At 29.0% G+C, this 14693-nt stretch overlaps 1 protein-coding gene across 5 annotated transcripts; it reads left to right on the forward strand.

The window, feature by feature from the left end:
- The first annotated feature begins 23 nt into the window (after positions 1 to 23).
- LOC100647178 (venom acid phosphatase Acph-1) lies at positions 24 to 13695 on the forward strand. Of its 5 annotated transcripts, XM_048404697.1 has the most exons (9): positions 101 to 145; positions 2076 to 2130; positions 2203 to 2645; positions 7805 to 7931; positions 8211 to 8321; positions 8778 to 9043; positions 9420 to 9703; positions 10111 to 10319; positions 12756 to 13695. In XM_048404697.1, exons 4-9 carry the CDS (start codon positions 7812 to 7814, stop codon positions 12990 to 12992), a joined length of 1227 nt encoding a protein of 408 aa, XP_048260654.1. In that variant the 5' UTR covers positions 101 to 145; positions 2076 to 2130; positions 2203 to 2645; positions 7805 to 7811; the 3' UTR covers positions 12993 to 13695. The 5 variants fall into 5 exon arrangements, with proteins under 5 accessions (XP_012176424.2, XP_048260654.1, XP_048260655.1 ...); XM_048404698.1 differs by lacking the exon at positions 2203 to 2645 and having other exon boundaries at positions 129 to 145; XM_012321034.3 differs by lacking the exons at positions 2076 to 2130; positions 2203 to 2645 and having other exon boundaries at positions 24 to 145.
- Positions 13696 to 14693: the final 998 nt, after the last annotated feature.

Below are 14693 nucleotides of genomic sequence, written 5' to 3' on the forward strand. Positions count from 1 at the left end.
TCAGTTTGCTTCCAGTTATAAAGCTTCGTAATCAAAAGATCACGGATCTTATAAAATGAAAGCGTATTCGATCGAAATTGTTTAATCTTGTGACATACCATGGTATGAGTTTATCACCGATTTATGGGAAATATCGCAGTTCAAAGTAAGAATGTCTTGATTGTTTGTTGCTTTCTCGTATAGTTGCTTTTTCGTTTTATTAACGCGAGTTTGAATCGATTAATTAATCAATTAATTACAATAAAATTGATCATTTTTAAGGGATCATGCTTCTGACGAACAACGTATTCGAAGATTCGTTCGTCGTTACCTCTTTTCTCTACCGTGATTTCCGTGTCATTTTCGTCGTGTCATTTTAAAATTGTATTTCCAATATTTTCTTCAAAAGATCATTCATCCTTCTATTGAATTCTGACGATGTCACATAATACGTGAAAACTATAGCTTGAAAACAATACTACTTGACTCGAGTGAATCATGACATTTTCATTTTGGCTATTGGAAGAACAAGAACTTATTGGCGATTTCACTAACTTTCCTAGAGTTAGATCGATCCTTTGAATTTATAAATTATTTTTGTTATAGATCCTCTGGGATAAGTCGTAGTAATTTGTTCGATAAAACAGTTGTAAGAATCGTAAATAGTCGATTAAAAGCTGTTAGATACATTTGTTTTTATTTATGACAATAAATCTCCTAAATGAAAGAGCGTACGTTTATAATATCAAGAACGATAACCTTCACTATCTCACTTTTGTTAATTGTATCAGATAACACATAATTTTGATGAAATGAACTTTTTAAGAGAGGGTGGAATCACGATGCTCCATGATTTATTTGGTCTATCGAGCGAGAATTTTTATTTTGACACAGAACAATTCACAATGAAACGTAATTAACAAGTACCTAAGTCTTTATGCTAAACATATAATTATGACAGAAGTGCATCTGATCAAAGGAGTGGAACAACTTTTTTTTCGAAAAATTAGACGTCCGAGTTAAAAATAGACTACAATATTTCATAAGCCTATTGACGTAGAAATGTTGATAAATTATATCGTTTGCAATTAATAACTCTTGGAATCAATGAATGATATTTTTCAATCTAATCTCTATATGATTCTAAATATATATATTAACTTCTGATAAAGAAATTTTTAATTACGTTTATATTGTATGCGTAGAAAAATATGAAAATACATTTTTCTGAATATGCATGTCATATGTTTATTATTTTGTAATGTATCCATTAGATACAAATTAGACGTGCAGTATAATATGATAAATATATTTAAGAGGAACAAATAAATCAACTTGTAGAGACATACTTTTATGATCATTTAAATGATTATTATTTCTTATTGATAAAATTTTGAATATGCTTTCCGACTCCGACAGACAATTATTCCAATAAGAGTACTTACATATGTTCATCCAAATGAAAAACCAAATTAAATTAGAAAAAATACGTAGAGAATAAACTTTAATAATAAATTTTAGTTAAATAATAATTAACGAACATGACATATGCTTAATAAAAACTCAGTGCATGGAGACTGATCAATAACACGTGATTAATTCGCGAATAATCATTACTTTTCATATTTTCATATTGCGTACTTATATTTACAAATTAATCATAATTTTCGATTGCGACGCTTCGTAATTTTTGATAATTAACGCCTATGAATCGTATATTCTTAGCGTTAATTAACAATGATATTGGAAAATATCTTGTTTAACTTTTACATTACTATAACATAAGTATAGAAATTCTATTGTTTAACATTTCTCCAGAAAACAAAAAATTATTTCGCTATAGTCGTCACTAATTACAACTCGTCCAATATGTTGATTCGTTTGATTTTCAGGTATCATGTTTGTTAATAGTTGTTCAAAAGAGAAAGGTATCAAATTTTATTTCGGCTTGACTTTCTCTAAATGATTAAAACCATATAAATTTCTTCTGATCATTTTGTTTATCGGTAACCGGGTTTCCACAAACCAGTTTTCTGCATATCAGTGGAACGTGTTTGGTGACAGCACAAATCATAAACCTTATCATCTACTTTCAGGTTTGAAGATTGTGTTCACGTGATAAAACATACGACCACGTGCTAAACATGCATGGTACGTTATAATAACGGATATATTACCATTTCTTAACATATTCATACTTAGATTAAAACTAGCGTGTTTCAGTTATCTTTATGAAGACTACGTCAAACAAGAAATTCATCCTCCCTACTTCGACTATGAGATGATATTATTTGTTATTATCGTCGATTTACTTTTAAATTAAATTTCGAAATTTAATCTTGTTCAACGAGGTTAATTTCTTTTGTTTAAGTATTGTACAGATTTATATTTACCGCGAACAATTTAACGATAGCATCGTGAGTTACTGGTCGAATAATTGTTGAGATAATACATTTCTGCGCTCGTGTTGCGATTAGTACGCAAGTAAGCTATCAACAAGACTGAACATTTAAATGCAAGGAATGTGTGTAACTTAGCGCTTGATAAAGTTTACTTTTTCACATTTCACACGCAATATTTGGAACGTTGCGCTAGAAACCTGCCTGTACATATATCAATTCCAAATCCACGCTCGGCGTCAGTTGATATTTGAACTGGAAACAAAGGTAAGACGTCAATTCTTTAAAAGTGCATACGTTTCTCCATAATATTTGAAAGTAGACATTTCGTTCAAACATCATGAAGAAATTGTGTGTTAGATTCATATTTCCTTGTGTTAAATATTAACCACGAAGAGCAAGCAATTAAAAATATCGAATGAAAGTTTCTTATTCTTTTGTTATTAATACTAGTGATCGGCTTCTTCTTAAAATCTTCTCGATGTTTTCTAGTGTTAACATATCGATAAGGATTTGATAAATATAAATTTTCTTCTTTCTTTTCGTCCATAGATTACTACTTTCGTTTAGACACGATAATAACTTTTTATGTACAGTAGCAAGCATTTTGTACTGATAACAATGGAACATAATAATGAAGCGCGTATAACAATGATACAGAGAACAAAGAGTACATGCATACAATTGAATTATTCTCGGTATACTTAATATTATTTGGGGAGATTCTTTCGTCAGATGAAAAAATAACTTTTGGTGAATGTTCGTATGATTGGAATAATTTAATACAATTCGAAGCTATTTATATTAAAATTTTCACCCTGTGCTACTCCAATTCTATTTAATACTACTTAAGAGTAATATTCAATGAATTCTCTAAACTATATTCCTTTCTTGTAAATCTTCTATTCTATTCTCTTCATTCTTAGGTAAAAGAATTCTTTAAAAAAATCTTTATTCTTTATTCCTTAAATAATTGCTATTATATTTTAATATATTTATTATTTACTCACATTATTACAAAAATAATTCGAAACAATCGTGTACTCTCAATATTCATGTTGTCTTAAAAATACGGTGGAAAAATAACTAATATTGAAACTTGCAAAATAATAATTAAATGCCACGTTTTTTTTCCCTTCACCTAGTTTTTATATATATCATGCTTACGCTATGGTTTTGTATTTTCGCACACAATCGCCTGATTATTTATAATTACACGCGAAGAGAACCAGGAAGGCGACAGCGTGTCTTTGCCGCGAGAAAATTAATGATTTTGTTGATCGTGTATCAAATATCAGTCACACAGGTATAATGTATTCGTTTCGTATTCATTATTCTACCGGAATTTATGTAACTACGAGTCCGTATCCGCAAAATCGCAGGTTGGCTAATTTTTCGTATAAATCCTCGACTTATCATCGTATGATCTTTCATGAATATCGTTTCTAAGTAACTGCAAATTTTATGGTTTAACGATTCAGCTAATGATCGAACCGATTACGTGATTTTATAGTTTTCCAAAGCTTTGAAAGAATTACACAATTGCTTGTACGTGTAGTTGCAATTGTGCTACATCCTTACGCTCCTTAAAATATCCAACAGTACAATTGTTAATTTGCAGAGTAAATCAAATTTACTAAAGACGAAGTCTTCGATTATACGTTGTTAACGATCATGATAGGATGATTTCGAACATATTTCGATGTGTTAAATTATACCACAAATATACCATATCGGTGAAAAGAATTTACGATGATAATTAATATTAAATTGATTAGCGAAAATATTCAACTTTAGTACATTTAACTTTAAAAACTTTAGTACATTTGTTTTTCTATAAATGTCAAATATGTTTTTCTAAGGTCTTATTTTTTTTCTCTTTAAATTATTGACCTAAATGTTGAACATATGTTTATGGAAAGTAACCATCGCCGTTTTTTATATATGGACTAAAAATAATTTATACTTTCTATCCAGAGTATACTATTTATCCAGACCAACAAGATAACATTGTATTCTTAAACATAATCATTCCCATTAAAAAAAATAACATACAACTGAATTTTAATTCTTAATATATTAACTAATAGATATTTTACCAGTCACTTACCTTTTATACGTAAGACAACTGTAAGTGATTTTTAAAGAAGAATAATATAATAGAACTTTTTCTATATAGCATCCTTCTTCTATAATAATAAATGTGCAATACTGTGCGATAAACTGCACGTGTTGCATTTAAGTTTAATCAATTAAAGCCAATTACTGCAAAATGTAATGAAATAGAAATTGATTAATTACATTAATCTAATATTCTATCTGATTATTAACACGCGATTAAGAAAGAATCAGTCTAAAAAATCCTGCTTCTATTTATATGAATTTCGTAATTATAAATGTGATATAATTTCAATTTAAAAATTTATTTACATGTACTAATAACTCTTGATAAATGTCTATTGTAAATCTATATTGATAAGAAATTCGTGACTTCCGTATTTCATAAAAGAATCGAAATTGTAAGCGAATAGCAATTCTACTTGCAAGGATAATTATTATCACAAAGCTATTTCTTTGATAATTGTTACGTATTTTATAATTTATTATTTACAGTCATTTTCGTGTATTTATACCATAATATACTGTGATATATTATTTGTGACGTTGCTATCAGTAAATATAGATTTAATCAACTAAAATGAATCACCTTTATAGAAATACCAATGCAATAGAAACGATAAGTTTTTCTAAGAATAAGTTAGAACATGCTGTGTCATTATTATCAATATATTACGAGAAAGTACACACGAACAATTGCTGAATAATTCCTATATCTTGTAAGAACCGAGTCTTAATACATCTCTTTCCTTTCTCTCTTTTCGTATGTTCGTCCACATATTAAATAACGTACAATAAATTACTTTTGTCTCTAAAAGCTTAAGAAATGAATAAAATATCAGATAAGACTATAAAATATTGACAGTCATTGTCACTAAAATGTACAAGTTATTAGACTTTGAGACAACTGCATTTTGCATACTATTTGGTTTCGTTCCTTAATATTATGCCTGCTATATACGACTAGAATAAATCAATTATACAAATGAAATATTAAGATACACGTATTACAAGAACATCTTTGCTTCCACTATTTATATGGAAATGCCAAACTAGATTCATATTTTATTATTTCAGTATTTTTCGATTCGTTATAGCACACTACTTATCTAATAGTGGATACAAAAATTATTTGTACACGATTGTATTTATCTTATTATATGTATATTTTATGTATATCGTATAGATAGTATCTATATATTGATTAATTCGGCCAAAGTACATTAAACTGCGTATCGTTTAGCAATATCTTTATTTTGAAATTTTGGCATTATAAAAGTGAAATGTGAAATCTCATAAAAGGAAGTACATCATTGGAAAATAAAAATATCTGCAAATACTTTTATTAGTTCCTGTGTATATAAATATAATCCTGTAGCAAATTTCTATATCGTTTGTACCATTAGACATTTACTAAAGATAATTCGCTATCCAATGTGTAATGGACAATCAAGGAAATATCAACAAATATATACACAGAGTGAGTTAAGAAGTATTATATAAAATAACTCATTATCTATTGATTTTATCGAAAAACGCATTAAATGAATGATATAGCATTTCAAGGAATTCATCGGATGGATATAATTTTATTTTCCAATATCTTATACTTTCTGAGATATTAAACTAACATTGAGTTTTTTAAATAGCACTTATTTTATAGCATTAGTCGTATCAGCTTTCTGAGATATTAAACTAACATTGAGTTTTTTAAATAGCACTTATTTTATAGCATTAGTCGTATCAGCTGGACACTACAGAAAAAGATTAATTTATTTATACCGAAAAACGACGAATTTAGCTACTAAATTTAATACTTAAGCTGCTTATCTACTTAGCTATTGAATATTTTAACTTTAACTTGTCAAGTTTAATGTATGAAAGACAAGGAAAGATGCAAAACGGTGCCTTTGTAACATTATCTTTGTAATAATAATAGTCATAATTCATTTAAAATGTTTACTTTAGATAATATTTCTTAATTACTTTCCTTGTATACATATATGTAAAATATGTGACTATCCAAGGAAAAAAGTGCACAAAGAAGAGGAATAATCTAATAAGAAATTTCAGGTTTTTTTGAATATTTCTCTATCCTGATGAATGGTGATTTTATTAATTCCCATGGCATAGCATCCGCTTTTTTTAGGGTCACTATTTGGAACGCGCGTCATCATTTAAAAAAACTTGATGAGGCGGTTTCTCTTATCGTCCTGTATGTAATTATATGATGAAGACCCATATGTAATGCGTTTCGCATGTAACGTGAAAATGGGGACTTCCATTTCGTATAAATACCGTGGATATTCTAATGACACCGAAATCAGCGATTGTGAAACCATTCCACGGAAAGATATGTCCGTTTGACGTATTACTGTCCTTTAAAATCATTTGCACATAGGCAACATGACCAGTATTTCACTGACTGGTCTCACAATCGATACTACAGTAATATTAATTGCTTGTCGCAGTGTACCATTACGATAGGTATTTAAATTGTGCAGACGTAAGTGAATTGTGTATCTCAGTTCATCACTATACCAGTACAAAAAAAGAGTGAGGCAATAACACCAAAATCGGCTTGAAGATAAGAGATCTATTATGTGACTATTTTTTTTTAATTACTTTAACAAATTTTTTTCTTCAACACTTTTTGGGGTTATACATATATTGAGAATTATTATTAAATTATAAGATATATATTATTAAAATTAAAAAATATATATATTAAAAGTTATTATCGATAAATATAAATAAAAGTTTGTGGATACAATGGTATCTAATAATAAAAATGTTACTACAATTTTTCTATGGAAATGGTAGTTTCTCCATGCAGAAAACATTACGTTAAGATTTTTCGCCATTGTTTAGATAAAAAATTCCATGAATATAAGATACCGGTTTTTGCTAAATCATTGCTTCGCATAGTTTACAGAATAGTATACGCTTGAAAATTAACATTTACGCGTAAAGATATGCAGAAGACCATTCTTCAATCTGTGCGTTAGTACTTCACTGTCTTTATGGCTATTAACTGTTTGATTTATGACACTGTTTATTTGATCAACAAATGAAACATATTGTATCCTTAAAATTCTTGCCGGTAACCGATAAATGCTGACTTACAGTATTTGGACGATTTATGAGAATTACATAGGGACAATTTAGAAAGAAAACATATAGATTCATTTATATGTTCAAACATTTGAAAATATTTATAGAATATTCTTACTGTTTATCCAACTCGAAAAATGATAAATGCTTCATTAATGAAAGAAATTTCATTCAAACAATTTTACTGCTTCCAGGTCGAACATGAACAATATGGTTTCGTTTAATTATCTCAAGAATTTCTTATCGATATACATGGTCGTGGCTTTGGCTGCCATAATTGGTATCACAACTGTCCAAGCAGAGCTCAAACTAGTGAATGTGGTAAAAACTACAGTTATTATTTATACTTAGCGCGTTCCCTAATCACGAGACATTCGTTCATTGTGCGTTTTTACTCAGAATTTATGTCGAATTTTGAATAACTTTAAGTTAAAATAAATGCTCGAAATTGTTCGTGCTCGAAATTTTTGATAATATGTTTCGATTTTTCGTGAAATAGTTTACTCGCGATAATTCTAGATCAATCTCGAGCATTTAAAAAAAAATCAGTTAAAAGGAAAGCTTAATCACGGTTCTTACACGTACCTTGTATAATTCCAGTTATTCCGTCATGGCGATAGGACACCTGATGCCACTAACGATGAAAAATATCCAAACGACCCTTACCTGAACAATCCTTTTTATCCAATGGGTCGGGGCCAGTTAACTAACGTGAGTATCTCGTCTCTTCTAAATTCTCATCGTTCCTTGAACAGTTTTTAGCTTGAACACTATAAGTAGTAGCATCTTTCTGGCAATTGCAATTGATCGTTAAAGATTTTAATCCTTGATACTAAAATTTAATTTGAATATTAATAACACATAGTTTAAAGGGATAAAAGTTTGATGACCTGTTCAAACGAGTAACAGTTTGATATTTCCATCTATTTTATTAACCCTCGTTTAATACTCTTGAATCGTAGATGATCCATAATAATTTGGATTTAAGTCGTTTAATTTTTTTTTACGCGACAAACATCATTGATGGCATTTATCGTGTAAGACAAATCTTACAAAAAAAAAGGTGAATACGAAGCAGTTTTAATGCATTACATGATGATATTATATAGACATGAAACACTTGAGGGATTTTTGATAAAAAGAAAGTTGATTTTATGTGAAATTTAGAATGGCAAAATGAGAGAATATGTACTGGGACAATTCTTGAGACAGAGGTACGATCAGTTCCTCGGAGATGTTTATAGAAGCGAAGCTGTCTCAGCTATCAGTTCGGATTATGACAGAACGAAAATGTCTTTGCAACTCGTTCTCGCTGGTCTCTTCCCGCCAAGTAATTTGCAACGATGGAATCAAGATCTAAATTGGCAACCTATCCCCGCGAAATATTTACGACGCTACGAGGATAATCTCTTTCTGCCAGAGGATTGTCTTTTGTAAGTCACAATCTGACATTATATAATAACAACATCGTATTACAATTCGATATCTAAAAGGTTTTCTGAAAGAAAAAAGGATAGCAAGAACCATAATTTAATAAATAAATTAAATTTCAATTGTAATAGAAATTAACGATTGTTCGATATACAAATCATACTTACAATTAGTGGATAGGATCAGATAATTATATATAAGCCCATTTTTTATACAATAAAAATTGCTATTATCCAAATAAGTACCAAAACTATCGTAGAATTTATGGAAATATTATGCGATTCTGCGTATGTTATTCTTACAAAGAAACGTAGTAAGCGTGGTATGTAAAATTTATTTAATTTTTCTCTTTTTATAATTTTAATTTATTGATTACAGGTTTACGATCGAATACAATAGAGTATTGCAGTCACCGGCGGGAAAACAGGAAATTGGAAAATATAGCAAACTTATGACACAATTAACAGAGTGGACTGGTAAAAACATATCTACACCATGGGATATGTATTACATATATCATACACTGATGGCCGAGAGTTCTCTCGGTCTTACTTTACCAGAATGGTCACACGCAATATTTCCAAATGGAGAGTTATTGAATGCAACGATATTTTCCTATAACATCGCTAATTCGACTCCTCTGTTGAAAAGATTGTACGGAGGTAATATAATTTGTATTTGCACATTCATCGAGCTTAAACTTGCTAATTATCTTCTGCTATAAGTCTTGTAGTAGTGTATTTTAAACGTAACCGCTGTCAAACTATAATTCTGTCCATTGCTATTCTACATTTTTGTTCAACTTCAGTGCATTTTATTGTTGTTTATATCATCAATTATTATTACATATATAAACTTCACATTTTTATGAGCTATTGAAATGCACCTTTTTGTACCACTTCATGTCGAATATATTCTAATTTTATTATTTCGTCAAAATATAAAATTTTTAGTTATTAGTATAAATCGTTTGCACGCTTATTTATCTAGCTTGCACTTTTCAATTGCCATCGCTGTTTTGTATCGTGTTTCTTCGATTTTATAATTTAAATTGCCACTTCAATTTCAGGTCCGTTCCTCCGGATCGTTACAAGGCATATGTTAAATCATGTAACCGGTGCACAAAATCGAGAACGAAAAATTAATTTATTTAGTGGACACGAAAGTAACGTTGCCGCCGTTTTGCACGCTCTTGGAGTTTTTTATCCACACGTTCCCGAATATTCCAGTTCTGTTATACTGGAACTTCATCAAAACGACAACGCTTACTACGTAAAGGTACGTAATGAGACGTGCATAAGCCACATCCACATTTTTATATGAAAGTAATATTTCCAAAGACAGCATATCGTCAAATTAATGCCGGTGGCGATATCAATTTATGATATTCTTATAAACATTGACTTTTGACGATGATAGCAAACGAATATCTTATTTATTAACGACCAGAGTTTAAAGTCAACGATCAGAAAATGTATTAGTAGCTGATCTCATTAATATTCTCATTTCCTTTGCCTCCTCTGATATATGTACATGTGCATACAATATTGCAAACATATTTAAAGTTAACATTAATTCTTCGATACTTTTATAGTTGTGATAACGTGAATTATTGCTTATTAAAAGTCTGAGATCCCTATGTTGTTTTTATATTCATATTTCGTATAATCAACTTTTAACGCTAGTCGCTAATTAATAAATTTTTCAACGCTAGATATTCATTTGATTGTTGTACAAAGAGTGTTTGAAGAATTTAGATACGGAATATCTTCGATAATGTATAGTACAGTGCATATAGTGAATATGATATATCTAGAAATTAGTGTAAATTTAACAGTTACACTAAAAGATTAATATTTTAGAAAATTTTTAAAATTGAAAATATTAATTCACTTAATATTTTTCAACCTTTAACTCTAATAATAGCTAGAAAGTTTTACTTAAATAGTCGTGAAGAATTACAATTAATAAACGCCTTGTTAATAGACGTGGAATTAGTTCTGCCAGTCACAGAAATTGCTCCGACATTTTGAGCTATTTCTTACTCATCATATCTCGATTAGCTATGAATCATCAAAAATAAGAATACAATTTTTATAGCTTTTAGTTCGCAATTATTTTATTATCCTTGTTAAATTGCCGAGGTCTATCGAATAGAACTTATACCAAATATGATTAAATGAATTTGATTTATATGGATAATATGAGACATCAGATCTCATTAATATGACAGTATGACACATCAAAGGAAATAATTATCGATTGAATTATTCTATTCTACAATATGGAGCCTCTGATACATTTAAGTAGCGAAAGAACCGAGACAATTCTCAGAAAATTACTCCCCTCGTTAATAGATACTTTTCTTCAATAAAACATATGCAGTATATACAATTTGCTGCGAGAGCGTGATGCAATGTTGCAACGAGTCAATACTATACTGGCATAGTAATATTGTATGTACTTATCTTTGTATCATATTCCAAAAAAAGGTTCGTTATACAACAGTTTTATATATTATTATCGTGGAAGATAATAATTTTCTTAATGATTAAACAGCTATAAATTAATGTTCTACTACTTTGAGAAATCTTTATTCAGGATATTTAATATTATTTTCCGTGAAATAATTTTTACATTCTATCTTAGTTTGCTAAATAATATTCTTTATCTTCAGCCTTGCGACTAAGAAATTAGCTTTGTCTATAGAATCCTAACTAGTATACGTACACTACATTTATCAATAGTATCCTTTCACTTCTCCCATTCGCTCAACTTCTCTCATTTACATCTTTTTTATTCCCTATTTCCTTACTATATCTTTATTTAGTAACCTATCTTATTGACATTATTTAAGACAGTAGAATTCTATTTATCCAAATGAAATTTTAGTTAATGTCCCATTAATTCCTTAAGGATATATTAAATTTTAGAAAAGTGTGCAAAAAAATAATCATCTATTTTTATTTTATTATTTTATTATATAACTGTTAACAAATTTATATCGAGCAGAATTTTTCAAAGAAGCCTTCTATCTTCAACAATATAGTAAAACGACCTAATCAATAGAATAAATTATGGAAAGTGTACAACTCTCTTCCAAAGATAATCCTCAACTAATCGAACAAAAAATATTCTTTAGATATTCGTAAGAGTTATCCCACTACTGCGCTGTAAACAGATGAGAATATGGTCAGCAGAATGGCACAGAGGCAAGAGGAATATTGCCCTATTTTGTTTCTCTTTACCTCACATTGTTGAGAATCGAAAAATTTTTGGCTAAATGTTACCTGCTTGTCTATGCGATTATGTTACACATATAGTAATCAAATCCCCTTTCTCAGCCGAGCCATCTTCTCATTACTGCATAGTCCCCTCCGCATCAATCTAATACAGAAAAGACGATCTTATATCTGTCGAAAGTAATGTTACGGAGGTAGATTTTAAGGGATTAACTGAACTTCTAGTTGATTGATATTTATCTGAACGTGAGTTGTTACATGAGCTGAAAATAATAATATTTGACGATCTTCTATTATATGAACCCCAATTACATAATTACATAAACTGTTTGTCTCCTGATAAATTCAAATAAATAGAGTTCTACTATATACACTATTGCTTCCTCTCCTACTCTTCTATACTCTTATCTTCTATATTGGTTTACTTAAAACTACTTGTTTATATATCTTCAATTATTCGTTATTACCGTAGGTACTTAACTACTTGGGCATTCCATCCGAAGCAAAAGAACTTCAACTACCTGGATGTGAGATACTTTGTCCTTTGGACAAGTATTTACAATTGATAGAAGGAGTGATGCCATCAAACGACGAACTAATTTGCGACAAAGGTCTGTCACATGCATTTGTAGACAGAAAGTCAATCGAGGAATTAAGTTTATTGAAATACAATCTGATAAGAACTGCAGGAATCATTGAAAGTAAATAATACGTGTATGAAAATGTAATTGTTAAAGATGAATTACATTCCTTTGAAACCAAAGAAAACTTCATGTTAAAAATGAAGTGTTACATAATAAATGCGTAATATACGATAGAAATGAATTTAGAATAGCTTTTAATTTATAAATTAGCGATATTAATTACATATCATTGATCTTATGCGAAAAGATTAAACATGAGGAATGTAATTCATATTTCTAATTATATTAGCTCTTCCTATAAGTAATATCGTCCTTTCACTTATTTGATACTACTAAAAAGGTACGTTATTTGACGAATTTGTTTCAAATAAAGAACAGTATTATCGTTCAAATTCGAAGTTTCTGTCCCTTTTTTAGTATCTTTGGTTCTCTCGTATTTGTAGAATATTTAATAATATGCCATATCAAACTGAAAATTAACGTTAATGGTTCATCAAAAGCATCATTTCAAAGTTGTAATTAGCGTTATTAATATCTTCTGACATTTAAAATATATGCATATTGTACATATAAATATTTGCGACTGTGTTTGTTGCATTTTCCCATTCAGAGTCTGGACGAGTTAAATGGCAGAAAATATTATGTATATCGAAAGCATATTATAGAATTTCTGTACGTATGTATTTTATAAATAACGACGTTACTTCTGGGATGACATAGTTTATAAAATTTTATGTGTGTAAAAATATACATGAAAGAGCACCGATATTTTTGCAATTTAATTATTTATATTTTACTATAAAGAAATTAGAAATTATTGGCCACAAAGGTATTCAAATATATTTAAATATACAATGATATTTATGCACATTATATTATTATTTTGTATTTAATTCATTAAAGTATTTAACGCGCGATTAATTTAATAGATTATTTATTTTGTAACCAAAGCACGACTTAATATACATATTCACAGTGAAAATGCATTGTTTCATTCTGAATACATATTTATTCAATGTATTACGTATTAATTCACCTAACATCAATTAAACACATTTAAAATCTACAAGACTAGTTTCATTTCATTCATATGCCTTTATATTCGCAACTTGCAATATCGATTTTATTTAAAAATGTAAAATTCCAAATATATAGAATGGTGCTCAAATTGTAATATATTATTTATATACTCGCAATATCGGATGTATCCATAAAAATTGGTAATTGAAGAAAGAAAGATCGATCGTCAAAAGGAGATACTAAGATAATGTACTTATACAGAGTATCTCGTTTAAATCGAACATGTGAATTATTTTAGCAGCTGTTAAACCTAAGAAAAAATGAATAAGAAGAATAAGAATGAATAGTTTCAAGATACGTATCTGATGATAATAAAAAAGCTCCCTAAAAATCGTCTTAAACTTCATTCCAAGATCATCTTTTTGCATATTTATTAATATCTATTTTTTCACAATGCGATATCTTAGTTTATAACAAGACGAGTTTCACGATCCATGGCATTATTACCATGAAATAACAACGAAGAAGAAAACTGAATTTAAAGCGGAGTACCTGCTGTAAAAATTATAAATCAACTTATTTTATTTTCATTTCTTATGGAATTTCCATCGTAAATATACTATAATAATAGTATGATATAGGTATTTAACTCTCGAGGAATCTTGTAGCTATCGTAGAGTCCATTCTCAAAAATATTTTATCCGCTAAATTGTAGGCTTAATCTAAATTAATGCCACATATGCAGA

The sequence above is a fragment of the Bombus terrestris genome, chromosome 3 (assembly GCF_910591885.1).
Source record: "Bombus terrestris chromosome 3, iyBomTerr1.2, whole genome shotgun sequence".
Classification (NCBI taxonomy): Eukaryota; Metazoa; Arthropoda; class Insecta; order Hymenoptera; family Apidae; genus Bombus; species Bombus terrestris.